The 27953-nt window shown below is 51.6% G+C and overlaps 10 protein-coding genes across 10 annotated transcripts; 4 read left to right on the top strand and 6 right to left on the bottom strand.

Moving 5' to 3' along the window:
* Nucleotides 1-23: 23 nt before the first annotated feature.
* BDV59DRAFT_204284 (actin-related protein ARP5) lies at nt 24-2545 on the bottom strand (the record flags this gene model as incomplete). Its single annotated transcript, XM_073694434.1, has 5 exons — nt 24-56; nt 127-903; nt 954-1894; nt 1952-2272; nt 2350-2545. The coding sequence occupies 5 exons, from the start codon at nt 2543-2545 to the stop codon at nt 24-26; spliced, it is 2268 nt and encodes a 755-aa protein (XP_073545334.1).
* Nucleotides 2546-2877: 332 nt separating this feature from the next.
* On the bottom strand, nt 2878-3545 carry BDV59DRAFT_184211 (DASH complex subunit DAD4). Its single transcript, XM_073690650.1, has 5 exons — nt 3400-3545; nt 3293-3349; nt 3198-3242; nt 3065-3149; nt 2878-3013 (listed from the first exon to the last, which is right to left on the bottom strand). The coding sequence occupies exons 1-5, from the start codon at nt 3400-3402 to the stop codon at nt 2985-2987; spliced, it is 219 nt and encodes a 72-aa protein (XP_073545333.1). The 5' UTR covers nt 3403-3545; the 3' UTR covers nt 2878-2984.
* Nucleotides 3546-4644, top strand: BDV59DRAFT_184208 (uncharacterized protein). Its single transcript, XM_073690649.1, has 2 exons — nt 3546-4228; nt 4279-4644. The coding sequence occupies exon 1, from the start codon at nt 3598-3600 to the stop codon at nt 4165-4167; it is 570 nt and encodes a 189-aa protein (XP_073545332.1). The 5' UTR covers nt 3546-3597; the 3' UTR covers nt 4168-4228; nt 4279-4644.
* Nucleotides 4645-4813: 169 nt separating this feature from the next.
* BDV59DRAFT_91444 (Got1 family protein) lies at nt 4814-5620 on the top strand. Its single transcript, XM_073697329.1, has 5 exons — nt 4814-4905; nt 4959-4985; nt 5048-5096; nt 5151-5166; nt 5223-5620. Exons 1-5 carry the CDS (start codon nt 4875-4877, stop codon nt 5517-5519), a joined length of 420 nt encoding a protein of 139 aa, XP_073545331.1. The 5' UTR covers nt 4814-4874; the 3' UTR covers nt 5520-5620.
* A 398-nt stretch (nt 5621-6018) lies between these two features.
* Nucleotides 6019-7006, bottom strand: pfy1 (profilin). Its single transcript, XM_073697328.1, has 5 exons — nt 6738-7006; nt 6634-6649; nt 6475-6559; nt 6234-6368; nt 6019-6156 (listed from the first exon to the last, which is right to left on the bottom strand). The coding sequence occupies exons 1-5, from the start codon at nt 6763-6765 to the stop codon at nt 6025-6027; spliced, it is 396 nt and encodes a 131-aa protein (XP_073545330.1). The 5' UTR covers nt 6766-7006; the 3' UTR covers nt 6019-6024.
* Nucleotides 7007-8528: 1522 nt separating this feature from the next.
* Nucleotides 8529-10376, top strand: BDV59DRAFT_204279 (uncharacterized protein; the record flags this gene model as incomplete). Its single annotated transcript, XM_073694433.1, has 2 exons — nt 8529-9389; nt 9453-10376. The coding sequence occupies 2 exons, from the start codon at nt 8529-8531 to the stop codon at nt 10374-10376; spliced, it is 1785 nt and encodes a 594-aa protein (XP_073545329.1).
* Nucleotides 10377-11214: 838 nt separating this feature from the next.
* Nucleotides 11215-13470, bottom strand: BDV59DRAFT_184201 (uncharacterized protein). Its single transcript, XM_073690648.1, has 2 exons — nt 12327-13470; nt 11215-12246 (listed from the first exon to the last, which is right to left on the bottom strand). The coding sequence occupies exons 1-2, from the start codon at nt 12976-12978 to the stop codon at nt 11426-11428; spliced, it is 1473 nt and encodes a 490-aa protein (XP_073545328.1). The 5' UTR covers nt 12979-13470; the 3' UTR covers nt 11215-11425.
* Nucleotides 13471-13500: 30 nt separating this feature from the next.
* Nucleotides 13501-16726, top strand: BDV59DRAFT_184198 (uncharacterized protein). The gene is made up of 2 exons (XM_073690647.1): nt 13501-14737; nt 14788-16726. The coding sequence occupies exons 1-2, from the start codon at nt 14235-14237 to the stop codon at nt 15998-16000; spliced, it is 1716 nt and encodes a 571-aa protein (XP_073545327.1). The 5' UTR covers nt 13501-14234; the 3' UTR covers nt 16001-16726.
* A 257-nt stretch (nt 16727-16983) lies between these two features.
* On the bottom strand, nt 16984-17889 carry BDV59DRAFT_184197 (uncharacterized protein). The gene has a single exon (XM_073690646.1). The coding sequence runs from the start codon at nt 17828-17830 to the stop codon at nt 17198-17200; it is 633 nt and encodes a 210-aa protein (XP_073545326.1). The 5' UTR covers nt 17831-17889; the 3' UTR covers nt 16984-17197.
* Nucleotides 17890-21834: 3945 nt separating this feature from the next.
* On the bottom strand, nt 21835-27951 carry BDV59DRAFT_184196 (RNA helicase SLH1). Its single transcript, XM_073690645.1, has one exon. The coding sequence runs from the start codon at nt 27897-27899 to the stop codon at nt 21894-21896; it is 6006 nt and encodes a 2001-aa protein (XP_073545325.1). The 5' UTR covers nt 27900-27951; the 3' UTR covers nt 21835-21893.
* Between the last annotated feature and the right edge of the window lie 2 nt (nt 27952-27953).

Genomic DNA, 27953 nt, shown 5'->3' with positions numbered 1-27953 from the left:
CTCTCTATCCTCGGGTGACGCCTCTACCAGGTAGTAACATTCCCCAGATCATGCTCCTATATACCTGTGTCAGCTACTTCCACGGCCCAGCCACTCGTGAAACTCCCCCACGGGACGGCAACCTACCTTGAGATATTCACTGCCCTTTTCGAGATATTCCTGCCGCGAAATCGACGACTTGCCCAATTCAGACCCCGAAGCCCACTGCGCTGCGCCCTTCCAGGCGTCGAGGACCGGATCAGCGGCACGTCGCACATTCAGGTGCGCGTCGACCGGAAGGAAAGCGCGGAAGTCATTGCGGAATCGCTCGTCGAAGCCTTGGAAGAGCGTATTGCCGCCGGTCAGGAACACGTCGCGCAGCAGCTTGGCCTGCTCCTCCGGGTTAGAGAACCGCTGGTTAACGATGTCGGCGGCGATTTCGACCAATCCAGCCTGGTCGACGCCGGCGATCGACGGCTTGAAAACCACTTCGGGAACGCGGATCCGCTCGACGTTCAGGTGCAGCTGATGTGCCTCGCGCTGACTCTCCGGGTCAAACGGCCATGGTCCGCGAAGGAAGACGTGCACCAGACTCTTCGTCCAGTCCGACTGCGCCGCCAGCGTGTGGTTCTCCGTGAACTCCGGATCGTACTCGAGCAGCTCTTTCTCGACGTTATCCAGCATCGCACCCAGGTCCTCCTCTTCCTCGTCGTCACTCTGATCCCCGGTCGCCACGGTGCGGTAGACACCCCAGTCTTCGTCGTTGGCGCCAAAGGTGTCATCGTCGCCGCCCCGACGTCGCTTTTTCGGCCCGTCGGCCGCGAGGTTGGCGAGGGTCTTCATGCGCATTTGGCTGGCCAGTGACTTGCGGTTACCCAGATCGGCCTTCATCCGATCGCGTTCCTTGATCTTCTGCAGAATGTTCTGTACAACGCTGTTAGAAACGTCCGTAGACCGCGAGGTAGTACACCTACCTGGCGTGACGCCCGCCGCTCCGCCACCCAGTTCTCAAAGTCATTCTCGCGCTTCTCCCGATCAAGACGCTCCTCCTCTTCCTGACGAGCCTTCTCGCGCTCCTTCTCCGCCTTTGCGCGCTGGCGGGCTTCGACGTTGGATTTCATCAGGCGCTGGTGGCGCTTCTCCTTCAAGCCCGCCTCGTCGAGCTCTTCGTCCGGGACGTCCAGCAACGGGAAAGTCATGTCTTCCGGGTTCTCCTCATTCTCCTCGATGCCGAGGTCCTTGTTTCGGGAGCGTTTGATAGACCGTTCGAGGTCACGGATCAATCGTTCCAGATGGGCCTCATCCTTCAGGTCCTCCGCCTCGAGGATCCGGCGCACCTCCTTCTTCGTCTGCGCCGCAAGATTCTGCGCCAGGTCCTTGTAGTACTCCAACTCCTGCTCCTTCTTCATCAGTTTTTCGAGCCGCATCTTGGCGGCCTGTTCTTGCAGCCGACGCCCGCTCTCCTTCTTCCGCTCCGCGATCCGGGCGAGCTCTTCCTCGGACTTCTCCGGCACAATATGTTCGGTGTAGGGGTACTGGACGACCCGGTCCCGGTCTTCCAGGCCGGTCCAGTCCAGATAGCCGCTCAATTCACGGTCGTAGTCTGTAGACACGTAGCAATGCTGGTGGACGAGGTCCTCCATCTGGGCCTCGGTCATGCGCGCCGGGAAAGTGGGGTATTTCAACCGCATCAGCTTCAGCAGATACTCCGAGGCGTTCATGCCGCCCCAGTTCAGCCGCGAGCAGTTGGAGAGGAGGGCTTTGTTGTTCAGCACGGGGATGACGTGGGTGGAGGTGTGGGAGGAGGAGAGGACGAGGCCATCGGTTCCGCGGTTGTATCGGTAGGAGAAGAGCGAGTCGATGCCGTAGGCGACCGAGGGCGCGGAGTAGCATTCGAAAAGGATCTCGTTCATCACTGCGGAATGTCAGCCTGTTGGGATCCGGCCACCGGGTGAAGCACCTCTCCACCTACTTCGTCGGGGGTAACTCAGGTTGGCGACCGGCTCAGTCATAACGATGGGCCGGTCAACGCCGCCGTTTGCGCCATCGACTCCCAGCTTGAGGAACAGGTAGTCCAGTACGCCCTCCATGACGTCCCAGTTGCCGACGACGGAGGTACCCGGGTCGAAAGCGTAGCGCAGCTGACCGCGGGTGGTGGCATCAACGTAGGCGTCGTAACCAATGAATTGGCAGGCTTTGTTGAGCTTTCGATCGCGGTACCGGCTCATAACAGGGGGAATGACGAAGCGGGGGTTCTTGTCGAAGGACCAACCGGCCTTGACGAGGCTGGAGCCTGGACGGGGGAAGCACGAGGTCAGAGAGGAGATTGTTCCGGCAATAAGATCAAGACAGTGGTTTGGAAGAACTCACCATTGTCGATGACGATGGCGGTCGTATCGGGCTTGGACCGGCTCTGTTCATACCCCTCCGGCTGCGGCGGGTGGTATCCTTTAAAGGGCGGTTCTTGGACGTTGTACACCTGGGGAGGAGATTTTGAGGCGGTTTTCTCAGTCGAATTGATCGCATAGCGACCCGGAAGGACGGGCTGCACCGATGTGATGGCCATGGCGTGGCTACGGGGATGGTCAGATCGGTAGCGAGCAACTTGAGAGCTTTCCGGCGATGAAGCGAATCACCGCATTGCAGTTGGTCGCAGACGGAGAGAAGAGACACCAGAGAGGTGAGGTTGGCGATTGACGGTGGGATGGTGTGGGAAAGGAAGAGGAGGAGGTTGAAGTCGCCGGGAAGAAAGGAAGTTGGAGTTGGAAGTCCCGACGGCGTTTGGAGGGCGCCAAGACCGTCGGCGCAATACAGCGGATCTACCGACTCTACAGAGTACGACGGCAATAGGGTTGTATACTAGTAGGTAGTCTAGGAAAGGAAGCATAAACAAGTGCATGGCATTATCTATCGTCGCATTCGTTCGGGTCAATGGATGGCTGGTATCTCATGTCCTCGTTGGATCAAGTCAACAGTATGATATCTTGGAATGTACGAAGTACCGCTCATGACGGTTCCTTCAAGTTCTCGGTGGCTGCTGCAGTCAGTGTCGGCTTCTAAACCGCTGGAGGACACAAGAATCTACCTTCGAGATGGAACAAGACGTTGGACTGGTAGTTCTTGAACATCTGCGCCACCAGCTCGACGTTCATGTTCTGGATGTTAACCTCCTACACCACGTCAGTCTGCAACAATGAGATATACCACGGCCTATCTACCTGGAGGCTTTTGTTCATGACCATGATGGCCTCGTTGAGCTTCTCCTAGACGCCGTTAGCGAGGGAAGCTGGTATGCAGAGACGAGATCACGCACGACGTTGTTGATAATGCGCGACAGGATGACTGCCTGCTGGTGTTCGTGTGGACTCTCCTGCGTCGGTTGTCAGTAGAGCCACAGCATCTTCCATCCGGGCCACTTACCATGGTGACGGCGATGTCGACGTGACGTTGAGCAACCGCAACCGGCCGTTTGTTTGTTGCTGCTCGCGATTACCGTAACGGGCCACCACGTGACTCCCTCCCACGATCTCCGCGATCGACTTCGTTCAATCCATCTCAACTCGACCTCTCGTCATTAACCATCTCTCGTCGCCTGCAATCATCTCGCTTCTCTCCACCATGGCACCCGCCACCCCCGCTGACAATGAAAACCACCAGCGCCTCCTAGACACCCTCGACATCGCCCAGGCGCCGCGTCCCTTCCGCAACCCTGCGTGGAAGCCCTCCCAGCGACGCAACAAGAACGTCAAGCAGCTCATCTCCGACAGCGTACGGCGCGAGGCGTCTCAGATGGCGACGCAGGCAAACTCCGGTGCCACCACCCCAGTGCCGACGACGGGGTCCGTCAGCTCCGATGGCACCCAGACGCCCGCGGAGGGTCTCCCGCGGTCGTCCAACATCGCCCAGGCCGCACAGAACCTCTCGACCCTCGTCCTGGAGAAGAACGCCCGCGCGACCTTCCCCTCCGGCCCGGCCGTCACCTACACGAACATCGAGTCGGCTCCGTCTCTCCATCCGTCCCAGCAGGCCCATTACTGTGACATCACCGGACTTCCCGCCCCCTACACCGACCCCAAGACCCGACTGCGGTATCATGACCGCGAGGTGTTCGGTGTGATCCGGACGCTGGGACAAGGCGTGCCGGAGAGCTATCTGGAGCTTCGAGCGGCTCATGTCGTGCTGAAGTAGGAAGCTTGCCTTATATACGGAGAAATCTGCATAGTGCAGACTTCAGTCATCAAGGTGGGCTAGGCGTGTCTCTACAGCGATGGATTGCATTCTGATTCCCTATCTCCAGGCTTTTTTTCTATTCCGTCGGGATAATGTGCGATCATCAAAGTCAAGCGCTTCCACCCACCTGCCCCTCTCGAGACAGGTTCAAGAAAAGTGCTCCGGCTTAATCGTGACCTTTCATACTATGATGAGTCAATCTTCGCCTGGTGCCAAAGGCACTCGACTAGTACCGACGCTCCAGGGGCGGGAACATCAGTTACAGCATCCTCGGATGCTGTCGCCGCGGCGTGAGAAGCAGCCATAGGCTGTGCATGGGGGTTGGGGGGAATAGAGAAAATAGAGGGATTGTATCGGTATATCACGGCTTCCAATTCGTCATCATGAACTGGAATATACTGCTATCAAATCAATCATATCACGTCGTGTGTCCTGTGTAAATTTTGCATGTAGGAAGAAAGATGGAGAAAGCAGTAGCTGTGCGAGTCCCCCTGACCAACGCAGCCCGACCGCCCACCGCAACAGGCATAGCGGCCGGCTAGCCCGAACAGGAAACGTGGCAGAAACCGACCACCGCCGCGATAGAGAACGAGATTTGTTTACAGGACGCTGTTGTCCAAGTCCCTTCCGTCTGATCTTGTCACCCCGAGAAAGAATCCTCCAACATGCCGACCATGTGGCTGTCCGATAACCAGAGTAGGCTCTCCTCCCCACCGCCGGCCGATCCCCCACTAACCAGCGCATCGCAGAGATCGGTGTCATCTTCTGCTCCGGCGGTATGTCCATCGACCCAGTCCATCATCATGCCAGAAGACCCAAATTGACCGGGACGCAATAGGAGCGCTGTTTCTCTTCGGAGGTGTGCTCATGTTCTTCGATCGTTCCCTGTACGCCATCCCTCGCGCCCCTCCTTCCCCCGTCACAGACTAATCCGCGTCCAGGCTCGCCATGGGAAACGTACAATCCCCCACGCCCTCGCCGATAAGACCCAGCTAACCCCGACACGCGCGCAGATTCTCTTCCTTATCGGCCTCACCCTCATAATCGGACTGCAGAAGACCATTGCGTTCTTCTCGCGCCGCCAAAAGATCAAAGGCACCGCCGCTTTCGCCGCCGGTATCCTCCTCATCCTCCTGCGGTGGCCGCTCACTGGCTTCCTGATCGAACTGTATGGCCTGTTCATCCTGTTCGGCGACTTCCTCGTTACGATCGGTCAGTTTGCGGGCAACATCCCCGTCGTGGGTCCGTATATTAAGCAGGGCCTGGAGACGCTCGCCGGCGGACGCAGCAATGCTGAACTGCCGGTGTAGCAGTACAAAAGTGACTTTCTTTCGTTGTCAAATTATGTGTACGACTATGCGGCCCCTAGCGATTCTTGCACGATAGATGGCTATGATTGCATGCTATGTCATGAGGCGTGAATGTGTTCTCGTTTGCTTGGCTGTCCGAGACTCGGGCATGGGATGATTGTGGGAATTATAATAGAATTTGTAATTACTAATTTTTTTATATATGGGCTGTTCAGCCGTCCGGTCTTGTTCATGTCACTTTATTGAAATGAAACTTCGCTCCGGGAAATATATAATGTTTAAAGTGAGCTATGCGCATGGCCATTACCTAGTGCATATCTACGGGCCGCGGCCAATTTCAAAACAGAGAAGCCCCACGGGTGAAAAAAGACAGGACGGACATAGACAATCACCGAGAAGAAAAAGTAAAACAATATGGGATTTGAAACCGGGGTCATGCAATGGCCCGGATTGCGCAGTTACAGAATACATTCATTTCATATTTCCTTCATAGAACAACACGCATCTAGCTGTTATTGTTGATGTAGTCGACGAGGTTCTCGATGACGGTGGCAGCGTTGGTGGTCTGCACGGTCTCAGGGTGGTGTCCGATCATGACGCAGGACTTGGCCTTGACGACGACGATACCCTCCTTGCCCTAACCGTCGCAAAACAAGGTAGCGTTAGTGCACATTCTTCCCTATGAATGTCGAGACTTGCGGATTAAGGGCGCACCTTCTTGCCGTATATACTGCGCTCATCGGCCTTGATCGCGACGAACTTCTCTCCGCCGACAGTCAGGCCGTTGGCGAAGCCAGAGTTGGGGTCTTTGTAGATGGCAGCGAGGCCGCTGAGCTCTTGTGGGGAGATCTGGAGGGGGAAGAGCAGCCGTTAGTGCGATGTTAGGGGCCGAGGAGGGGCAGGGTACACCGCATCATCGGACGGACGGCGGCCGGGTGGAGACCAGGTGGCCTACCGAGAAACCAGGGGATGAAGCCTCAACACCAGAGAGATCGTAGCTCGTAATGGCGGCCTTGTCAAATTGCTGGGATCCCATCAAGCTGCAACGTAGTTAGAGGTTGAACTCGGGGTTTGTGGGAGAAATTCGGCCGGGAGCGGGGTCAAGCGGCGGTACCTGGAATCGACATAGCCTGGGCTGCATGTAAGCTTGATGAACTTGGAGATGTTGCAGAGGGAATGAGAGGGCGTGGAGACGAGAGATATCTGGAAAAGTCGTACCTTGCCAGACAGCAGAGTGAGCACCCATGGTGATATTTTGGGATAAACAACGGACGGGACGGGGCGGAAAGGGAGGTAGAGAATCCGGGGGGGATAGGAGTGATGGAAGAAAGGAAGAGAAGAAGAGGGAGTGGTTGAAGGTGGAGTAGAGAAGAGAAGAGAAGAGAGGGAGAGAGAAAGAGAGAGAGAGGAAGAAAGAAGAGAGTTGGAGGTGAAGTCGAGAGTTGAGTTGAGGGGTTGAGGAAGCACGACCGACTAAACTGTTTAAGGTGGTGGGGCGGTGACTGCCCGGAGTGGCTGCCAACGGACTTCGCGACATCATCATCGTCGTCCGCATCTTCATTCCTCGATCGTCTTCCAGCTGCCGGATTTTGCCACTGGTCTACTGATTCTCTTGTTGCTACTCTTGGACATTCTCGACTACCGTATAGCATCCCCTTGACTTCACCATAGCGATTCAATCGCCGTGGCATCTTCAGTGGAGTCGACGCCGGAGATCAACAACACCGCTAGACATGGCGCCAAAATCTCTTCCTTTACCGCTTCTTCCACGCCTCCATCCTGCCAGAACATCTCCTGTCCGTCATTGCAATCCTTGGCTGCTTCGGGAATGGTGCATTCCAGTCTGTCATGTCATCCGCGTGCATCTGCATGGCAGCCGTTCATCCCAGTCCGAAAGGGGGTTCGAGAAGAACCGGTCTAGACCAAAATAGCATCCGCAGGAGCTAGCTCTCCCAACCCAAGGGGAGCCCCAAGCTGGTTATTGGTAAACCGAGGGCGGAAGAAACACGGTTGAGCGCGATAAAAATAAAATGCCGAAGAAAATACTGCCGGGAGTTGAAGGCGGTGTGTAGGGCGGATTCTCGTCTCGACAAGATCAACAAGTTTCACCACACTGCCTGCGTCCTTCCTGATCCTCGATCAGCAGACAGACGGAGAATCCCAATGGCTGTCAAGCAGGATCGCCTCCTGATCTACTCGACGCCCGGTTCCCTCCGAGACCAACGCCCATCATGCACCAAAGTCGCCTTAGTCACTGCCAGATTCCCCTTCTGCTGACAGCTGAAGAAGGATGAGCGCACCATTCACCTCCCCAACATCGCAACAGACAGTCAATAGATCGTGGATTTGTGATACCACTCAGCTGAACGAGATCACCTCATCTCTCCCAAGACACATGAGACCGCATTGTATCTCCGTGAGACATCATTGGAGTGGGGCTCTCTTACTCGTGGCCCTTTAATTTCGCCTCCTCTCCGCGTCATTCGCTATCCGTCAAATAAGCATCGGATAGCGTTGATTCCTTCCATGTCTCCTATCCCGTCTGGCCGCCACCACTGGGCCCGACGATTGAGTCCAAAGTCCTCTACCCAAAGGATGGCGTCTGTGCTCATCTCCCATCGGCGGCTACAATCTCTGTCCGACACGCTTGTTGGCTGTCGTGTTTTTCTCGTTTCATCCAATCTACTTGAAATTTAGAATCCCACCGCTAACCCGCCCCTGCTACTATGGGCTGTTACTCCACCAGACCCTTTGTCGTCCGGCGTCCAAAAGGCCTCCTTTTCCTTCGTAATGGCCTTGTTGTTCTTCTACCTCTGCATTCTACTTTCTTGACCCGGGCCTTCTGGAAGGCCGTTCATTCTTTAATTTGACTCTTTTGAGATAGACTCTTGCCCAGTGTACTCTTCCCATTTCTTTCTCTTTTCGCTGGCGGCCGCTTCTAGACCTCTCACTCCATCGGCGACGCCGGCGCATATGTATCACAACCTCGAGCCGAAGAAACGAACGAAGATGGCGAAAGGAATCTTCCTCAGCAGATCGCGTACCCACCGGAACCCAGATGCGATCTCCAACCCCGTATTGAAATTCACAGATGCCGTACCTCGGAATGACCTGCGCGACCTCACCCCCGGCCAGGACGATGCTCGTCCGCTTCACAAGTCGCAGTGGGATTTCCAGCGCCCCAGAACCTCCGATGGACGCCACCAGAACAAGAAGCCCCAGAGTCCGGCCACAGGGTTCGACTTTCGTATCAATGTGCCGCCTCCCGAGGCGGTGCCCTCCCCAACCCCTACGGGCCTGGAAGTGGACGAGCACATGATCGGAATCGCTTTGGGTAGCCCACGAATGGTGGGAGCCCATGACATGATGTCGCAAATGCAAGGGAAAATCCTGTCGACTGCTGTCGATCCTCCCAACCCATCCCCGGTGCAACGGAAACCGAGCAAGTGGAAGAAAATTGGAGGATTTTTCAAGGCGAAGAGTGCCATGACATCCAGTACCGCCCGCCAGCCCTTCTATCAAGTCCAGCCCGGTGGAGAGTGGCCATTGCAGGGGTCTACCCACTCAGTCGATTACCAGCCCCGATCCCAGCCCGAACCACCACAGTCGAAGCCGATTTCCAACACCGAAGTTTGGCCATGCTTGGTGACAGAACCCGATCCTGAACCGAAAAATCCAGACCAACAGACGGCGCCTGCTGCGCGGGGCGATATGAATGGCGATGGCCCCAAGTTGGACATCGACATCCCCGATGTTCAAATGGAGCGGTATAGCGTCATGTTTGGCGGTCTCCTTGGCAAAGGCCACCCCTCCCCATTATTAAACAGACGGAGTAAAACTTTGGACGATATTACCACCGCACATAACGAGGTAGCATAACCACACCCACACACACCGGCCCTGGAAACGATATACTGAGACATGAGCTATCAGGAAACGTCAACGTTAGCAGACTTGCCCCCACCCCGACGACGGGCAACATCACCCCGCCCCAAGACCCCCAGTTTCACATTATTCCCCTCGACGCAAGTAACAAAGGCATCCAAGGTCTTGGGTTCCCAAAATATCCCGTGCGGACCTAGCCCGTTCCACAGGAGCCAGGCATCCCTGGTTGAAACTACACACCGCGACTCATCAAACAACGAGCGGGACCACATCTTTTTGATGGTACACAGCCCATCTCTCAAGTCCCCATCCTCTCACAAGACCCAGCACTCAGTTTCATCATTTCTATCTACGGCATCCTCCTGGGCGGAGAACGATGAGGAGGACCTTCTGCAGAAAATAAAGCCCGTCAAGAGCTACGTCGATCCGACAGAGGAACCACAATGGGAGATCATCAGTAAGAGTCCATCGTCGCAGACAGGAGAAATGAAGCAGAAGCTCGCTCAATCCCTCACGGTCAATACCCGAGAACTGGCAAGTGAATCTGTCAGCAATGCCTCCGCATCATCATCCCCGATTCTTTCGCCCCTTAACTCGGCAACAGAGAAACTGATTTCCCCCGCCGGAAGTAAGCCTGCCGTCTCGCCAGCGGATTCTACACGCATGCCGCTCAGCGAGGCGGATGAAGACGACAATGACGATGCGGACGAAGACCACGATATCCTCGACCTAACGGAACCTGCCAATCGGGAGTCGATCAGTCCACTCCCGAAAGTGGAAGTCTCAATTGCGAGATCTGTGTCTGTGTCGAAAGGAAAGAAACAAGTCATAGTTCCAATCGGTCCAAAAGCAGATCGACTAAGCCCTGACGAGCGACTGATCAATCGCGCAGCGAAGACACCTCAGGTCATGGATGCTCAGTATCGCCATCGTCACGGGAACTCTCAGGAACTGCGCATTGAAAGCGTCTAAGTTGTGGACTAACTGGAATACATTTTTAGTTTCTTTTTGGTGTTCATTCTATATGTTCTTTCTTGGCGCGGGTAGCATTCATTATCTTTGTGTTTTTTGTCTGACAGCTCAAGCATTGACCTGGGTTTGCGTATCGTCGTCTGGACTGGACTCCTTTCTTTCTAGTACATTTTTTTGTCCTTTCGCTTGTTTACCCTGGCGGTCTGTGACCACTTTCATTGTTTCCCTAAGTATTGCTCGATCAAAGAGGTGGATTAGAGTTATTAATCTAGTATGCAACTAGTCTAATCCACTGAATGATCCAGCTACCATGCATGCGTCCACAGAGGGGCTAAAAATATTACTTTATCTAAATCATGCTAGGTAAACTCCTCTCAAATCCTCACTTCACAGAAGATAGCCAGGTTATAGAATTTATATCTAATATTTAGGTTAAAATTACATCTGATAAGGCGAGCAAGTTCGCGAGACTAATATAAGAGGATTATTTCTTTCACGCAGATTATAACCAACACTTATACGAATTATGATTAAATAAAACTAGGTATATAAACTCAGCGAGAACACGAAGACCCAGCTATCTACTATAGACTTATTAGATCTGCTAATCATGTGGTGAAGGATACCAGGCAACGAGATCAGCTAACCTAACACTTAGGGATATACTATATACAGGTAGAGGCAGTGGGCCTTATGAATGACTTTCCATGTAGGTACGGAGTATACGGATAGCCTTCCCTTGGGAATACAGCACTGTAAGGTAGAGTACTTCGTACTGTATCTGTCACCTACCAAAGCGAGGCGATAGCAGGTATTGAAATATGGTGAAGCAGTCGCCCGTCTGAGTACGGCTTTGATAGATACGCATTGTTTCCGGGTTCCTTTGAAAGAAAAGTATATACTTTGCACAGCCAGAGCTTGTCTTACATCTCACCTCGGTTCCTCCCTCGGGCTATTAGACTCGCCAAGACCTGTTTGATATGCGGCAACATATATTTCGCCAGGTGATTTACTAAAGCCCCGTATCGTCCCCTCACAAGACGCATATTCTAACAGAAATAGCAATCGAATGTAGCTTGTACAGGCGCTACAACGCCATTGAAGAACTCCTGTCGGAACTGCGCATAGCCAAAGTGCTTCGTCACATCTCTTCCTGGAAACTCACACCGCAGACAACGTTTAATGGCGTCACCATACTCCGGACCAGCGTCGAGATGTAGCTCGTCAGCGAGCTCAATGGCAAGTTGATAATCCTCCAAGATCGACCATTGTTGGCCGCCGTCTAGCACGACTTGTTTGCGCAGCTCTTCAAATGATCTGTTGAATCCGACCTCGATCAGGAAGATTCCCAGTGCAAATAAGGTCCGGTTGCGGACAAGTTTGTATTGCAGCGGGTCTTGCAGTGGATCGTCGTTTGGAACATTGTCATCACCAAGTCCACCTCCCGTTGCACATGTGAGTCCGGAATTGGGAAACTGACACGATATGCATGGTGTGGCGCTCAGCAATTCCAACTGGGAGCTACCATTATCCAGCATGAACTTAACGTGATCTTTCTGCCAAGTCTCCGCTAACCATGGCGATTCGCCGAGGTAGAGGACGGCCCACGCCATGGCGGCGGCAAGGCCTAGTCGCTGCTTTCTCGAAAGCTTCAGCTGACGCATTGACTGGGTTGTTGTTAAGAGACTGCGGAGCGAAATGAGTTGCAAGGGCGAAGACCAGGTTCTTTGGACCGACGATAAATAGACCTGGCTGCTTTTCCCGGACGCGTCGGTGTCGGAGAGAAAGCCTAGGACCGTAGTCTCGTGGGCTTTCAAGAATGCTTCACAGAGGCTGCTAATCGGACGCTTGGGCGAGGGTGTATCGGACGCTGATCCAGTGTTAATAAAGACGCTGGCCAAGTTCCAATGCTAAGGGCTGCAAGTCAAAGGCTCGCTATCCAATACTCACCTGGCAGATCATTTGGGTCGCACAGGCCCAATGGAGCAGACTTTCGAATAGGCAGATTGAACCGGATACCTTTCTTCGACACTCTGCTTTTTCCCGCGTCCTGTGTCTCAACTTTCACTGTGACATCTTTATTCTCTTGCGCATTCTCTTGCGCCGAAGGGTAAACCGCTTGCTCCTCAACTACCCACATATTTGTCTTACACCAGCGCTCCGCACAGGCGTTACTGCCGCCACAGGGAGATTTTGGTGGATATAGCAAGGTCAGGTCGAAGCGCTGCTTGGGCGGGCTGGCGCCACGGGTATCATGCCATTGAAGATCAAGCGCGGCCTGATGAGGCAGTACACAGTTACAATTCCAGCCGCGCCGCAGGGCACGATGGATTGCTGTAACGTGGCTTCGGATCGTGTTGCAACGCTCCAGATCGAAGCGTTTCTGTAAGACTTCGATTGCGTGGGTAGGGGCTGTGACAGTCGAGAGTTCTTGCTGCTCGAAGCAGTTCCGTAGGGCGGTGTTTCGCCGTTGCAGATCCTCTATAGCCTCCCTTCGATCTTTGGAGTTGAGACTGCGTTTGACACGGCGCCATTCCCATTTCGCTCGCTCCGGAGGGTCGCTCGTCCAGGTTGGCTGACGGTAAGCCCGCAAGGTCAGCATGAGGCAGAAGAGCGGCACACAAGACCGAGTTTGTCACCTTTCCGTCGGGGCTGATTTTCATTTTTACCATCAGCCTTTCTATGACCGCCGACATCTCTTGGATGATTGTGGTGAATGCTGTGTACTGGGCTGGAGAGTAATGGCAGAGTCTGGCTTCGATCTCCTGGGGAGTCGGCGGAAAGACGGTGACGCCGATGAACCGCAACGTGGCGTACAGCTGCTCTCTCTGAAGGATCAAGTCATTGCGGAAGGTCGTAAGCACCTGCTCGTACTTTAGGTATGTTTTGAGGGGCTCGCGGTACTGGTCTGTGACCCAGATCAGGATAGGAATGCCCCCAAGGATCAGTCCTGCGGGCTCGGCCATTTCCCCGGTTTACTGGCGATGATGCATAAGGATGAGGCCATGGATGCCTCTGCAGCCTACGAGAATTGCAGAAGACTGCACGCGCAGCCAACTACCCCGCCCATGTGGCTGACGTGCGCTAACACTGGATCTGTCAGCTTCTCTGGCTTCAGCCTCGCACTCGATCCCGGGAATCGAGCATTAGCATTGAACATGACTTCTATATCAGGGCTATATTCGGAGACTGTCGACGCTTTCAGAAGGCTACTGTTCGCTCTGAGTGCCGCTGATTGTCGCACTGTTTCCCTTGGGCAGGTGCAGGTGTCGGACCTGCAGGACGAGCTGGGCCGACTTCAAATCTGGGGGGATCAATCACGGGCGAACCTGCCTGAGCATGCGAGAGGCTCGTTGGATGACCTGCTGCGATCGAATGAGGCGCTTCAAACTGTCACGAAAGGAATCCTATCGCAGGTACAAGAAGGGGTTAAACTTGGTACAAGTGTCAGGAGCGCTGGGTCCGAGAACACGAGACTGACTCGTCCCAGCCGTTGTGATCGCCGGACGCAAATATGACCCACTGAAGGGATCTGATCAAGATTCAATCAGCAGCGTCAGCGATGATTCGAGCGACGAATCCGATATCGATGATGACGACTCACCACAGGGCAGACGGATACCGAAAATCAGGTTTCTGGTTTCTCAAATCGATGCCCAGATTCAGTCTCTATACCGGTTGGCTGCCACTGTGCGTCGTCCTGCTGTGGTGAGGAGATACCTTCGCTCCACTGGCCAGAACAGCCAAGGGGAGGTGCTGTCGGCTTTCCACGAGTACGACTACAACCACGTCTGGGAAAAGGTGTGTCAATGGAACCACTTGACCAAAGCCGACGTTGCGACGCCAATAGGCGAGCAAATGGCGGTTCGAGTCGAATCTTCACCATTTTCGCGACATGGTAAAACCTTTGACGACGAGCAGCACGCTCTGTTTAGGCGTTTAGCCGAGGCGAACACGAAAAGGCGACAGCAGCTCCTCCATTGGAGTGAGCACCCGGATAGCTCAAATAAGGAGTTGCCTTTCAGTAAGGTCGCAGACCTACCCCCGTCCAACAAGCGAGCAGTTGACGATGGAGAGGAATCGCAGAGCCGAGTTTCGACCATTCGACCAGATACGAGCGTTGCTCAGGAATCTCACAGGTCAATACGGAGCTTTTCAACTGTGGCAAAGTCGGCAATGGACGACAAGACTGAATTTGGTCGGCCGAGGACAGTATATGCAGAGTCTGCTGCGCCCGGATCCATATCGTCGGTTCGCGTTCCCAATGTTCCCAGAGCTGCTGAGACTGAGGACGAGTTTGATTGCCCATTTTGCGGCCAGGCATTAGACTCGGCACACATGAAGGTGAGGCAACAGTGGAAGTAAGTCCCTAAGTCCTTCAATTCGCGTCTCAGTGCCTGACTCCTCCAAGGCGCCATGTTTTTCGAGACCTCCGACCATACCTCTGTACATTTGCTACTTGTCAAACCGCAGAGAAGCTCTACGCTACTCGCCACGAGTGGATCTATCACGAGATGCAGGTGCATCGGCGTAAGTGGGTGTGTGAAGCCCCGTGTGGCCTGGAATTTCGCAGCAGGTCTGCCATGGCAAAGCACATCCCGCATTGTCACCAAGGATCCTTAACGGATACCCAGCTTCGGATTATGCTGGACATGAGCGAGCGGCCCGTGGATGATCTAGTGCCCGCCTGTTGTCCATTGTGCCCGGCGGAGCCCATGAGCCTGCGTCAGCTACATGCGCACACATCTCAGCACTTGGAAGAGCTTTCTCTGTTCGTCATTCACAACGCTCAGCAGAACTCCGACGAGGACGACGTTTCTTTGGCCTCAAATTTAGCCGTGCAGGCAGAAGCGCCCCGTGACGCCGCTGCTCAGAGCAGCTCCCAGCCTTTGAGCTCTTCCACTCCTTCTCAAGCGTCACTGGAGGACTCTACTGCAATCAAAAGTGTCCCTCAGAAAACGCGTGATCAATCAGTGGAGGACTTCAAGGCATTGTCGGGTGCTTCTCAGCTTGACAGCTTCATCAAAACAACGCAATGGATTTCAGAAGCCTCCCGCTTCCCTCCTGCTGTCGTTAAGTCTCACTCGCCCGTAATCACCACCGCTGAGCATGTCCTACCTGTGCGTGACCTCGAAGCAGACGAAGAATATGTTATCCAAGCCTTTGAGCGCCACGCCAAAAACTGTTCTCAATGCAATGACCCTCTGCAAGTTCTCGAAGAGGGTGACACACGCACACTTTGTGACCGTGGACACGAATATGCCAACGATGTTGCCGAGTACCTGTACTCGAAGAACGGAAAGGCCTATTCGGTCATCGACCGCGACTATAACAACCCAACACTGGTAAAAATACCTCGGAACTGCATAGCAAGCCGCGGCCTCCTTCTAGCAGTGGAACATGGATTGCGCCTTGGTCGAACGGAAGCACCACGGGCAACGAGCGGCCGCGATTTCATTCCGACCTATGAGTCGCAAACCCGCAGCGCGAAACCGCGCCGGGTAATTGTCTGCCCGTCTCCTAGAAGCTCGGGGGTTAGGGGATCACTCTACGATTCCGACGCTGCTGATCGGGTTAAACGAGTGGGAGAGTCCTCGCGCATCTATAAGAGGCGTGAGGAATGAAAACGGGTCGTCCATACCCCCGCTGCCTGCTGCTGAAGTATCTTCAGCTCACCAGCCAGCAACCATGTATTATGGAGGTGATCAAAATTCTCTTTCAGCATGGAGGACCTAGCCAATCTAAAGCTGGACACGGCTTCAGACGATGATATTTTTGAGAACACTATGAGCAAATTTATCGAGTACCACAAACCGTTGAAACGGTTGGTTGATAAGTTGCGAAGGATAATTTTTCCTAAGGGGACGATACGGAGAAAGGATGACAAAGGCCTCTTTTCCCAAATGCTCTTAATACTGCAAGATGCGCAAGAAGCCTTGGAACTTGTGTAGACTTATACAGATCGAGGGGACGTTAGACCGCCTACTTCCCATGTATTAGTACTATATTTCGTTTTCTGTATATAGAATCTAGAAATGACCCGGCTTGATCCCTAGCTGTGGTCTGAGTGTGTCAGAGGGAGATTCTGACTTGGGAGAGGACGATAAAAGCGGATCATAAGTGCAGTTGACATCGAGATGTGCTTTTCACACGAGAGATCCTTGAGTTCACGAGTAAAATCACTAGCGATATGCCGGGTTCAGGAACGGCCGATATCCATCCTCTTCATGCTCTTTCCTCTACCGCTCATCGGCTCGAAAATCCCAGGCAAACTACATTGGTCACGTCATTGCATTCTTTGAGGTGGTACCTCTTAGCAGAAGCTCCACGAGCCTGCCCCCAGTCTTGCGAGGTTGAAGCGTTCGTTCACTGGGGACTACCCCTTCCTCATTTTGCTCCTTTTGCTCATTCCTCAACATATTGGGCTCGTTGCCTCTTGTACATGAAACCTTTCACCGAAGACATCTGTGGCTTATATCGACCGTATTGTTACTAAAGTATCGTGGTTCAACGTGGAGATCGTTTAATTTCTTCACGTGGAAGCCGTATATATTATATAAAGTAAGTTCGCAGCCCATTTTATGTTCATATAGCGCTTGCTTTGAGCTCTGGAGACCCTTTGAAGACCTTTGTTGATTATTTTCTTAAGAAACAGCATCTTTTAATACAATTCCCGAATTGTAGCTTGTTGAGTTCCTACCCTCCCCCCTCCGGGCAAATAAGGGTCTGATGCCAACCCTGCGATGAAATAGCCATAAAGATGCAGGAAGCAGCGCCACCGTAAAGTTTCTCAAAATGACATGGGGTCTCAGCAACGAAATCTAAATACAGGGGCCCTTGGGTGCAGCCACACATGTTCCCAAGAACTGACCCAACATGAATGGTTCGTCTTTGGTTCCAAGAACATAGTCGGGTGGAAGGATGGGCACGGATGATGTACCATTTTGTGGGAAGACGATGGGTTGACTGAAGGCCGTAATATAGGTAGAATGCATACCATGCTGAACAGCCAGCCAGTTAATAAGTTCTGAAATCTCAGCTGTCTGTGTATATCCAGATAACCCGAGAAATGCGCCTGTCAAGCTGGTCTCAATGTACAGCGCCGCGTCAAGGAAATCTGTTGCATTCGCAAGTTTTGGGATTTTGAAACTGCAGTTAGGAGATTGGAACCCGGTAATATTGGAGCCAATGCTGTCGACTAAAAAGGCACCTCTATAGTTCTGTTGCCCCATGCGCTGGACATTGATAGAGTAGTTTGTATTAGAGCTGTTGGGGGCGCTGGAGAAAAAACTCTCATTCAATGCCATAGAGGAGTAGAAAAGGGAACTATAGGCTTGGATGCCTAAGGCATACTGCATAACTTGGACGTCGGAAGAGTTGGAACAATTGCTGCTAGATATAACCAGGGTGATTGACATAGTTAGGAACAGAATTTTAAAGTGTAAGAAGTGCATAGTAATGTAATATATGGATGTACTGTATTATAGTGACTTAAGTCCCGCCCGACGATATCTGTAAGTAAAAAGTAATTCTATGTTAGTATCAGGAACGGCCGCAATTTATACTGTATTATTTTCTTTTGGCAATTTTAAAATTGCCGCTTGACTGTTAAGTCAATGTTCTAGATTCTGGTTGATGTTCTAGGTCCTCAACAAGGTTTAAAAAGAAGGCTAAGCCGTTGCTAGACTGCCGGGACGATGATATCGTTATGATACTATCGAAAATTATTAGATAAAACTTCGAGGGTGTAAGCAAGCCAGACTATATAACTACTTTATTAATAAGAGGCGAAGGTGTCACTCGTTGCTGTACGTTTTGATTCTTTATGCTCTTTTCTCGGCTAACGCCTCGAACAAAGATCAGCGCACTGATTTAGCAATGAATGAGATATGGATACCACATTCATACAACCAATGGACACCCCACATGAACTTAGGGTCCAAATCGAGCGGTTTTCATCTCCGAACCAAGATTAGCCGCGAAGTCAACATGACGGCCCGTTGGGAACGCCATGACGATCAACCATATGATCATACAATGCATCACAGTACCAAGATTGAGGAAGAGATAATGGTTTCAAACTTATTCCAAGCCCAAAAGATTTTCTTTTTTTCTTTTTCATACAAGAATTGACTGATAGTTTGCTGCTTTGAAGAGGGAGCAAGCCAAAGGTCTGCCTGTAGCTTCGATAATTGCTGTTAAAATCCGAACCAGTCAGGTCTCCAGACACATACCCAGTTCACACAAATTTTATGTCATTGCGCCTTTAAAGTCCTTACGTTGACTCTAGCTCAAATCTAGCTCAAAGTAATACTCTGGGAATCTTACGAGCGCGCTCATCTGAAAGAAAATAGATTGCTCCAGACGTGCCACGTCTATCTGTGCCAATTTGTAGTAACCTAGTGTATAGTACGTCATCTTTGAAAACACCTGGATATAATTCACATCGAACTCAGTGGCGTACTGGATTTTGGCGATCGGCTACTATCTTAATCTCGATTGAAAGGATGACTTCGCACACGTATACTGGCGTTTGGATCAACTATGACCATACCAGTGCTGCCGGGGCTATTCTAACCCTAAGTCAAAGAAATGCCAGCTTCCTAATTGCATTTCTTGGTCTATTCGTTGGCTTCGTCGGCGGCTGCTTCTGGGCCATTCTAACTTTTCTTCTTTACCACATCAATGCTACAGATGGCAATATTGATACTCTACATCGTCAGCATCAGGTGATTCTGAGAAACTCGGAGAGTCCAGCTGGGGCGTGGTTGGAGCTGTTCTTACGGCCTTTTGCTTTGAAGAGAGAGAACTCTGTTCTCCGGGGGAAATATCAACCAAGGAGTTCCCTGTGGCTCTACTTTTTCCGATCCTGGAGTTTGTCTGTTTTGGCCCTAGTGGTTTTCCTTGCGTGGACAGCAGCTGGAATATTCTCATCTGAAGCTTCTAGAGCTGCCACAACGGACACATTAATACAATCTAAGAACTGCGGCACATGGAGATTCCAAGTTTCAAATACCTCTGTCTACGGGCTCGCTTCGAAGCTCCTCTCCGACACTGTTACGGCGGCTGCCTACGCGAAAAGATGCTATGGAAATAATGCAACAGGCCTTTTATGCAAGTCATTCGTGAAGCAGGAGATCCGCTTTTCAAATACGACCAATGCGCACTGTCCATTTGCGTCTGGTTGGTGCTGGTACAACGATTCAGCAGCATTGCAATTGGACACGGGATTCATTGACTCCCACGAAGACCTGGGAATCAATGCTCCTCCAAACAACAGAGTCAAATACCGTCGGGTTAGCACATGCTCTGTGATCCCCTCATACCCCAACGGTAATCAATCATTTATAACTGCGACGAATACGAGTACTGGAGCAGTTATTCGCTGTTGGTACGGTCCCATAGACACTGGCACAAACTGGACCTTCGAGTACAATACAGTCAAGAGGACAATGCCTATTGGCTATGAGCTGAAGTGAGAAATTCTAACAATTTCGTATCTTGGCAATGCTAATTGTGTTACAGTGCAGTTGCCGCAAAGATAGATTCCACTGCAACAAGCTGGAAACCAATCCCAATGCTGAACAACACTCGAGTGACAGGAGATATAACATTGATATATCTCTATTCGAATAATATCCAGTATTCGGAGCCCGTAGACGATCCTTTCTTTACGTCACACATACACACAGCTCTGTCTGTTGATGAATATCAATTCAATTTCTACGCTAGTGATTGTATCCCTCACTACAAGTGATTGTACTGTCGGGGATCTGACTGCGATTTTAGACTACGCCCACATGATGGGATGTGTAGATCAGCACCAGTTCTGCAACCCCAACCGCTGGAACGATACCGATATTACAAGCTGCACTCCCTTGACCGGATCTTCCCCTCTAAGCCAATCTCTCGACGTTGTCGGATACAATCCAGAGCAACTCGCGGCGGCAAATCGAATCCGAAACATTCTTCTCTACGGCGGGGGATTAGACAGCTCGATTGCTGGTCGAGGTCATATTGCACTGCAAGCTAATGAATTTGTTTACGGCAGCGCTTACGGATCAATTCAGGGTCCTTTGCCGGACAATCAGTGGGTTATCGAAGTCACAAACTGGTTTGCTGTCAGCCTTGCTAAGCTGCAACGAGCAGTAGTGGAGTTTGCCTCTGGACCAGTCAACCTCCCATCAGGGGGCGAGATCATTACGCCAACTGAAAATGGGTGGCCTATAATGTGCGGCCGGCAGAAGGTCGCAAATTCTGGAGAGTACCAAAACTTTAGTGTCTTGGCACTTTCTATTATATTTGGGGTTGGTGGCAGTATCATCCTACTTTGCTGGACTCTCGAGCCATGTGTCAGCATTTGGCGCGCGAAACGAAATCCGCGTAGCCATAAACGGCTCCAGTGGATCCAGGATAATAAATTACAAGTTCAGCGCATACCTTATCAATACGTGAATAACGGACAGTTGGAAGATGGATCTATTACCATTTCCACGACGAATACGAGTTAGGAGCAATATGAACTGTTCATATGCTACTGCTATCGATAAGCATCCGTTGGTTAGGGGAGATATTCTAGTATTGTGGATTGTTATGGTTCCCCAGAACCCTCCAGCTAAGTATACTCAGCCAAGGTATCGCATCGCAGCCTTCGCTGTTGTACAATAAATTCCTAAACAAACCCCCCCCCCCCCAAGTTAGTTATTTATATCCTGCCTTTCTTTTCCTTCTTTGTCTCCTCTTTAACAGTTCCCTTTGTATTTACAGCACACTACAAATGAGTCAATTAGGTCGGGTTCGTAACATTAGGAACCGTTCCTTTTTTTATTTTTTTCTCTCTCCCGTCTCTAAAGAAGGCCTTTAGAGAATAGAGTAATAATATGCAACAGAGTCCATGTGAAGTAGATAAAGAAAGCTACTTATAGAAAGTTGGAAATCAATAAATGTTGTGGAATAATGCAGCAGTACTGTATACTTATCACTGGATAATGCCTAACTTATTAGGTTCGCAGCGACTCTTCGGGCTTTTATGTCGCAGTACTATAATTATAACTGTTTAGAGCGCTGTTCTGATAATGGATTGCGGGCTTTGATAGATCAGACAGTTTCTATACTGATAGTAGCTGTAAAGAGCATCCACGAATAGTATATGTAGGGATAATAGTATTGTGTCGAACTAACTGATGAACTTAATACCGGTATACTTCTTCTATAGCTTATTCTATTATGCAATCTAAAATTAGGATAGTTAGTAAAGCTACTGGTGGCAAGTTCTAGAGAAGGATAACTAGAGTCTATTATTCGAGCGGCCTAGAGGATAGCTGATTGAATATTGGTGTTGCTGATGATTGGTCTTCCGTCCTCTTCGACGTTTCTACACTAGCTAGTAAGGGTTACCCAGGGTAGAATTCATGAGAATGGTTTACAACATATTATTGTGGTGAGTATAAATATAACATCCATCTTTTTTTCTATAAAGGTAATATCCACGGTTTACATATATATGAAGAACGAATCTCAGCTTTTGTCAGGGAACCCCGCAGAGCCAGGCAAAGACTGCGTTGCAGGCGCCACTTCTACCGCCACATTCGACACCACCCATTGCATCCCGGGGTAGGAATCGCTGATGACCTTGATATTGACTGTATTCCGGCCCAAAGCTGTCGATGGAGTGTATTGCTGCAACAAGCCCTGAGGGAACTTAACCGACGACCGGACTGTGAGTGCCGCATTCGCACTCTTCGGACGATTGGGTTTCTTGCTGGAGCTCCCACCGGGATTAGCGAAACCATTCTGCTTTGTGACAGATGGCCACGATACGCGTTTCATGCCAAGAATCTCGCCATCGGAGCCGTCAGATTTGGCATTGCAGATGATTAGGAAGAAGCCCTCTGTTTGGGGTTTGGGGAATCGAGGTGCATATATCCTGTACTCTGCGTCCGTTGGGGCATTTTGCCGAGTCAGGGAAACCGTTATACTGCTTGATGAGACGCTGGAAACAGACAAGGAGATCCGTGGGAGATAGGAGACGGCCTTTGCAAACTGTGCCATAGGCAGCTGCAGCTTGCGTGCCAGGGACGAGATATCACCCGTTGGGAGGGAGGACATATCCACGAGTGACTCGGGCAAGGAGGATGACGGCTTGTCGGTGTCAATGCCGGGCAAGATTGACAATGGGAAGTCCTCGGGCCAGCGCGCGGACTTAATGCATTGGAGGAGGCTAATCAACTGCTGGCAGGCGGGCAGGTAGCCCAGTTCCGTCATGACGTCGATAGAGGCCTGCAGGATACGGATACCCTGGTCCAAAACCGAGATCTGGTCCCCAACATAATCAGATATTGGTAGGTCAATTCGCGACATGTACGCTTGCAGAAGGAGGAAGGCCTTCACGTGGGGATCCCACATCGGAAGATCGCCCATGGATTCTACCTCGAGTGGTAGGTTGCGGGCGAGCTCGGCGTTGATGAGATCTTCGTTGTGTCGAACTGGGAGCTCGTCAAATTCGGTGGCAGAACACATCCAGCTCAGCACGTCTTGGAAGGTCGGATTCGGTTTCGCGTGAGACATGAGGTAGCGGATGGTCTTGTGCGACAGGTAGTAGTAACTCATGATCTTGCCGAACGGTGTGGAATCGACGTCACCCGTGGCAGAATCCAGGATAACACATGATGACTCGGCTAGTTCTCCGAGTGATTTGTCCACCAAATCGATCATGAAATCCTGGGCGATTGCCTGGGCAGCCATAGTGTTGTGTTCCTCGGCAGAGATCTCAAGACCGTAGTAAGATGGGTTCTTATGCAATCGGCGGAAGAAGAACGTCCACGTCAGATAGTCCAGTGCATCCTGTTTCGTTGCGATTGTGCCCGCGGAGACTTCGGCGCCCAAATGGTTGTCGAGCACCTTGTGCAAAGTGGACTCGACAGGGAATCCGGTATGCAGGAAGTGTTTGTAGAACGCTTTCTTCGCGTCCTGGGTGAAAATGCGCGCGATACCCGAAGAGTCGAACTGGGGCCGCCCAGCACGACCAAGCATTTGCAGAACATCAGTCAAATCCATATCCCTGTAGCCTTCGATCTTCGCATCGAAGAACTGGGTGCCTTTCACTACTACCAGGTGCGCGGGAAGATTAACACCCCATGCAAGGGTGCTGGTTGCCACAAGAATCTGTATCTTGTTGTTTGCAAACAGCTCCTCCGCAAGCTGTCGGTCAGATTCTACCAGACCAGCATGATGCAAGCCAATTCCGAAACTGAGTGCCTCCCGGAGCGCGTCATCCTTGACTCTTGCCAGGTTGAGCTGCAAGTCCTCTTCATCCATCCGAACGAACCGGCGCGGGTTATCTTCCATTCCACAAAAGTTGATTAGATCCTTGGCAGTGAGTCGAGTCTGTCTACGGGAGGCGACAAACACGATAACGGGCTTCTCAGGAGAGTGGTTTTTAATCGCAAGGAAGGTTGGCCGGTTCATAGACTGCATCAGAGGGCAAAATCCACGTTGTTCGGGGAACCCGTCAATATAGATCTCGAGAGGGACAGGGCGTACGGAGTGTCGGAAATTGAACAACCCTTCTTTGACTCCCAACCAGTTCGCTAGGTCGGTAGCATTCGCACATGCAGTTGACATTCCCATAAGGCGGACGGATCCTTTGGACTGCGAGGCGATGTAGTTCATACGAGAAACAATAATTTCCAGAATAGGACCTCGGTCACCACCAAGCAAGTGGATTTCATCGATTATGACCAGGCTCACCTTTCGCACATAGTCTCGGGTCTGCCAGCTACGCGAGATACCGTCCCACTTTTCGGGGGTTGTGATGATGATATCTGCATCTCGAATAGTCCGAGTGTCAGGTGTGTTGTCACCAGTCAACTCAACAAGCTTCAGGCCCATGGGGGCGGTAAGCCGCCTCTTCCAATCTTGCACGCGTTCACGGACGAGGGCCTTCATCGGAGCAATATACACAACTTTAGATCCGGGCTTTTCCCTGAAAGCCCACCACATCGCCAGTTCTGCAGCCACGGTCTTTCCACTCCCTGTGGGGGAGCCTAGGAGAACGTTGGCAGGGGTGTGGTAGAGGAGATGGAAGATCTGTGTCTGCATAGGATTGAAGAACTGAAAGCGTTGGCCATATAGCTCCTCCAGAATTGGGTTCTTCAGTGCCGAAATTGGGAGCGGCTGTAAGTTGAGGAGATCCGTATACACACTTTCTGTGTCTGGGCGGATAAGATGTTGGAAGGAGACCGGTGTCACTGTTTCTGCTCCCAACCACCGATCAGATATAGCGCGTACGTAGATCTGACTGGGCAATGGGTCTGATAACGGTATAGTAAAGTTAAGCTCATGCTCGTCATGAAGCTTCTTCCGGCTGAGAATAAAATATTCGTGATGGTAGATCTCTGAAGTTTCCGAATTCTCAACCCAGACCCAGTAGGACTCGGAGGCGCCATGGTGTCTATCATTCCAAATATACTCGGGATAGAGACAGAGTCGGATACGAAGAACGTCTCTATTTAGCGGAGCTATTTCGGCCTCGACACTAAGGGTAGGGAAGTTGTCCAGCAACTTTGCCAACGTCTTGCCCATCTTTTGGTTGTGCACAAGTTGGCCGATCTCCGCAACTTCCATATCTCTCATTGATTCGATCGAAGAACTTGGAAGTTTTTCATCCAAGTTTCTGAGAATCGGCTGAGGAAGGTCAAATTGATGAAATGGATGGTCGAAGGGCCAAATCTGCTTTTCGATAGACTTGCATAGCGACAGGAGCACCTGGCATTGATAGCCCCAGCGTCGGTTCAGTGCAATCATAAACAAAGCCCGACAGATACGGGCTGCATTTTGCGCCACGTAGCCAGTATCTGAAACCAAAGCGAAATCCTCGATCTTGGCACGTGAGATGTACGATTGAAGTAGAATGTTCGTTTTTGCATGGGGCGAATCATTCCCTCCTTCGACCTCAGTCTGGATTGCCTCGTCGCGCAGCTTGTTCAGTTCCTTCGACTCGTTTTCACGAGCCTGGATATTGTCGAATTCACCGCTCATACTGATCATCCTCAACACATCCGCTTCGCCGGCACGAGCACGCATCATCTCGTTGAAGATCTCAATACTAGTTTGTAAGACATAGTACTGACTTGCAATACGACCAACGTCCTTTGCGCGCAGCTCCTCAGTCTTCTCGTTGTATATGATCATTTGGCTCTTCTGCAATACGAGGGCAGCTTGAATAATAAGATGGCGACGCCTCTGGACCAGCATAGGATCATCCCGAATCTCCGCCCAATCAATGCCGTAGTTCCTCGGTTCACGCTTCATGCGCACAAACAGGTACGAATAGCCTAGCCACTGCACTGCTTCTGGCACCGATGTGACTGTGCCGAGGGAAATTTCAGCATTGAGGTTATCCACAAGCCGACTAGAGAATCGAGACTCGATCGGTTGTTGCGAGGTGACTGCAGAGAGATAATGGTGTAGCTTGTCGTGTGTCGTGCAAATGAAACCAATACCCGTGTCCTGGAATTGTGGCCGACCAGCACGACCGAATATCTGCAGCACATCTAAGATACCAAGGTCGACAAATTTACCCTCTTGGGGGTTGTATAGCTGTGTTCCCTTGATGATGACTGCTGCTGCGGGAAGGTTGACACCCCAGGCGAGTGTCGCTGTACAGCAGAGAACCTTGATCAAGCCCTCAGAGAACATGCGCTCCATTAAGTTACGATCGCTTCTGCTCATCCCGGCATGATGTGTTCCGAAACCACTAGCAAAGAGATCACGTAACTCACGAGCACGGGCATGCTTCATATCCCCGAGCGCGCTGGAATATTTCTCATGATCTTGGCAGCTGAACAAGTCTTCACAGCCCTCTTCAGCAGCCAGTTGCTTCAACATGCGAGCGGTCATAACTGTGTCTTTCCGCGAGTGCACGAAAACCATGATCTGATGGCCCTGCTCGAGCATAGCACGTACTTTCTCGAAGGCGACAACGTCAAGGTTTTCTCGAGACTGTTTGGAGCCTGGTTTCCCTTTGACTCCAATGAAGTGCTGTTCAAGAGGAACCGGTCGGAAGGAGCCGTCAAAATAAAACAACCCAGCCATCTTATTGACTTTCAAGAAGTCGGCAACATCAATATAGTTAGGCAGGGTGGCCGAAAGGCCAACTATCCGGATAAGCGACTGGGTGCTCTCGACCTGGCGCTGGGTACGTGCCACTAATGACTCGATCACGGCACCACGCTCATCGTGGAGCATGTGGACTTCATCAATGATCAGTAGACGTACTTTCTGTACGAGTTCTGTGTCGCCGGTGCTCTTTCGAGTCACTACATCCCATTTCTCAGGGGTCGTGACAATGATTTGTGTTTCTACAATTTCTCGCTTCGTCAATTGCATGTCACCTGTCAGTTCGCGTACTTGGATGCCTAGCCACGCGAGCCGCTTGCCCAGCTTTTCAGTGACTTCGGCAGCCAAAGCTTTCATGGGGGCGACATAAACTATCTTGAAGTCGTCAATCTGGACCGCAAATTCTGTCGCTTCTGGCTGTTCGACCGGGTTTGGAATGGTATTCTTGCCGATGGCGTTCAGAATAGTCAACATAGCAGCATCCGTCTTACCAGCACCAGTCGGAGCACATATAAGCATGTTTTCACTGGTCTTGTAGGCGACATCATATAGCAAGCTCTGCATCCGATTCAACGTCTTGTAGCCCTTGAAGGTCCCTTGGCACAGCCCATCCATCGAGGCGATTGGAACTAACTTTTGAGTGGCCCCTAAGGTGCCAACTTTAGACGCTGGGACTTCAATCTCGGTGTACTTCTGCTCCTCGATCTGTTTACTACCCAGAGGAAGCCCATACCTCTTGCCACCTAGGGCCAGTGTATTTCTAGAGTCATGCATTTTGAACACATGAGGATATTGGGGCTCCTGTCTTGTTTGTGCGGGCTGCAGCGGTGTATGCTTATGCTCGTAGTCCTGCTGCCGGAGCGCCCGTTCACGCTCCGCCTTCGTCTGAAGTTTCCCTGATGCTAAGCCATCCGTCTGCGCTTCCAGACCGGACGAAGAACTCTCAAGGATTTGAGTGCGGTGTGCGATCAACTCGATCACGAAGTCCAGATCGTCAAAACCAACGATCTCTGCCAGGGACATTTGTAACTCGTCGTCAGCGCTGTCTGTCGCTAAAGTGGCTGTAATCTGCTGCGCGAGTTCATTCGCATCTAACCCGGGTTTCTGGATACTGAGACCGAGGCATTTCTGTTCCAACCATGTTTGGTCGTAGGCGTTAATCGGGGAAGCGATAGAGCGATCAAGATCGTCAAGCCCAAGGCTGGACTCATCGTCCGAGCTGATTACATCCCAGATGTCATCCACCGTCCCGGGCGAAGAGTAATCGTCCAGATCGAGGTCCAAATCACTGCCGTACCCGAGGTGATTGTTGACGGGGTCCTTGGGAAGTTTCAACTCGGCGATAGCGTCGCGCATGGCCGCGAGTTGGGCGAGCCATTGGGATTCGGTGGATGGAGTGGCCATACTGACTCTTGTTGGTAGGAGGGGGAGAGGTGACAGGAGGAGGAAGATGATGAT

This window comes from Aspergillus ambiguus, assembly GCF_047715705.1.
Source record: "Aspergillus ambiguus strain CBS 117.58 unplaced genomic scaffold BDV59scaffold_31, whole genome shotgun sequence".
Taxonomy (NCBI): domain Eukaryota; kingdom Fungi; phylum Ascomycota; class Eurotiomycetes; order Eurotiales; family Aspergillaceae; genus Aspergillus; species Aspergillus ambiguus.
This window is presented reverse-complemented; position numbering and strand designations above follow the sequence as displayed.

What these genes read in the sequence shown, in the direction of transcription:
- BDV59DRAFT_91444 (XM_073697329.1), top strand. Translation starts at nt 4,875, where the DNA reads ATGCCGACCATGTGGCTGTCCGATAACCAGA. An exon ending in GTGGCTGTCCGATAACCAGA is followed by an intron (nt 4,906 to 4,958) that starts GTAGGCTCTCCT and finishes AGCGCATCGCAG; the next exon opens with AGATCGGTGTCATCTTCTGC. An exon ending in TGTCATCTTCTGCTCCGGCG is followed by an intron (nt 4,986 to 5,047) that starts GTATGTCCATCG and finishes GGGACGCAATAG; the next exon opens with GAGCGCTGTTTCTCTTCGGA.
- BDV59DRAFT_184201 (XM_073690648.1), bottom strand. Translation starts at nt 12,978, where the DNA reads ATGCTGACCTTGCGGGCTTACCGTCAGCCAACCTGGACGAGCGACCCT. An exon ending in CGACCCAAATGATCTGCCAG is followed by an intron (nt 12,247 to 12,326) that starts GTGAGTATTGGA and finishes ACACTGGATCAG; the next exon opens with CGTCCGATACACCCTCGCCC.
- BDV59DRAFT_184198 (XM_073690647.1), top strand. Translation starts at nt 14,235, where the DNA reads ATGGCGGTTCGAGTCGAATCTTCACCATTTTCGCGACATGGTAAAACC. An exon ending in AAGGTGAGGCAACAGTGGAA is followed by an intron (nt 14,738 to 14,787) that starts GTAAGTCCCTAA and finishes GACTCCTCCAAG; the next exon opens with GCGCCATGTTTTTCGAGACC.
- BDV59DRAFT_184197 (XM_073690646.1), bottom strand. Translation starts at nt 17,830, where the DNA reads ATGCACTTCTTACACTTTAAAATTCTGTTCCTAACTATGTCAATCACC.
- pfy1 (XM_073697328.1), bottom strand. Translation starts at nt 6,765, where the DNA reads ATGGGTGCTCACTCTGCTGTCTGGCAAG. An exon ending in CTTCATCCCCTGGTTTCTCG is followed by an intron (nt 6,369 to 6,474) that starts GTAGGCCACCTG and finishes TTCCCCCTCCAG; the next exon opens with ATCTCCCCACAAGAGCTCAG. An exon ending in GCAGTATATACGGCAAGAAG is followed by an intron (nt 6,157 to 6,233) that starts GTGCGCCCTTAA and finishes TGCGACGGTTAG; the next exon opens with GGCAAGGAGGGTATCGTCGT.
- BDV59DRAFT_184196 (XM_073690645.1), bottom strand. Translation starts at nt 27,899, where the DNA reads ATGGCCACTCCATCCACCGAATCCCAATGGCTCGCCCAACTCGCGGCC.
- BDV59DRAFT_184208 (XM_073690649.1), top strand. Translation starts at nt 3,598, where the DNA reads ATGGCACCCGCCACCCCCGCTGACAATGAAAACCACCAGCGCCTCCTA.
- BDV59DRAFT_184211 (XM_073690650.1), bottom strand. An exon ending in CGCGCATTATCAACAACGTC is followed by an intron (nt 3,243 to 3,292) that starts GTGCGTGATCTC and finishes AACGGCGTCTAG; the next exon opens with GAGAAGCTCAACGAGGCCAT. An exon ending in TCATGAACAAAAGCCTCCAG is followed by an intron (nt 3,150 to 3,197) that starts GTAGATAGGCCG and finishes GACGTGGTGTAG; the next exon opens with GAGGTTAACATCCAGAACAT.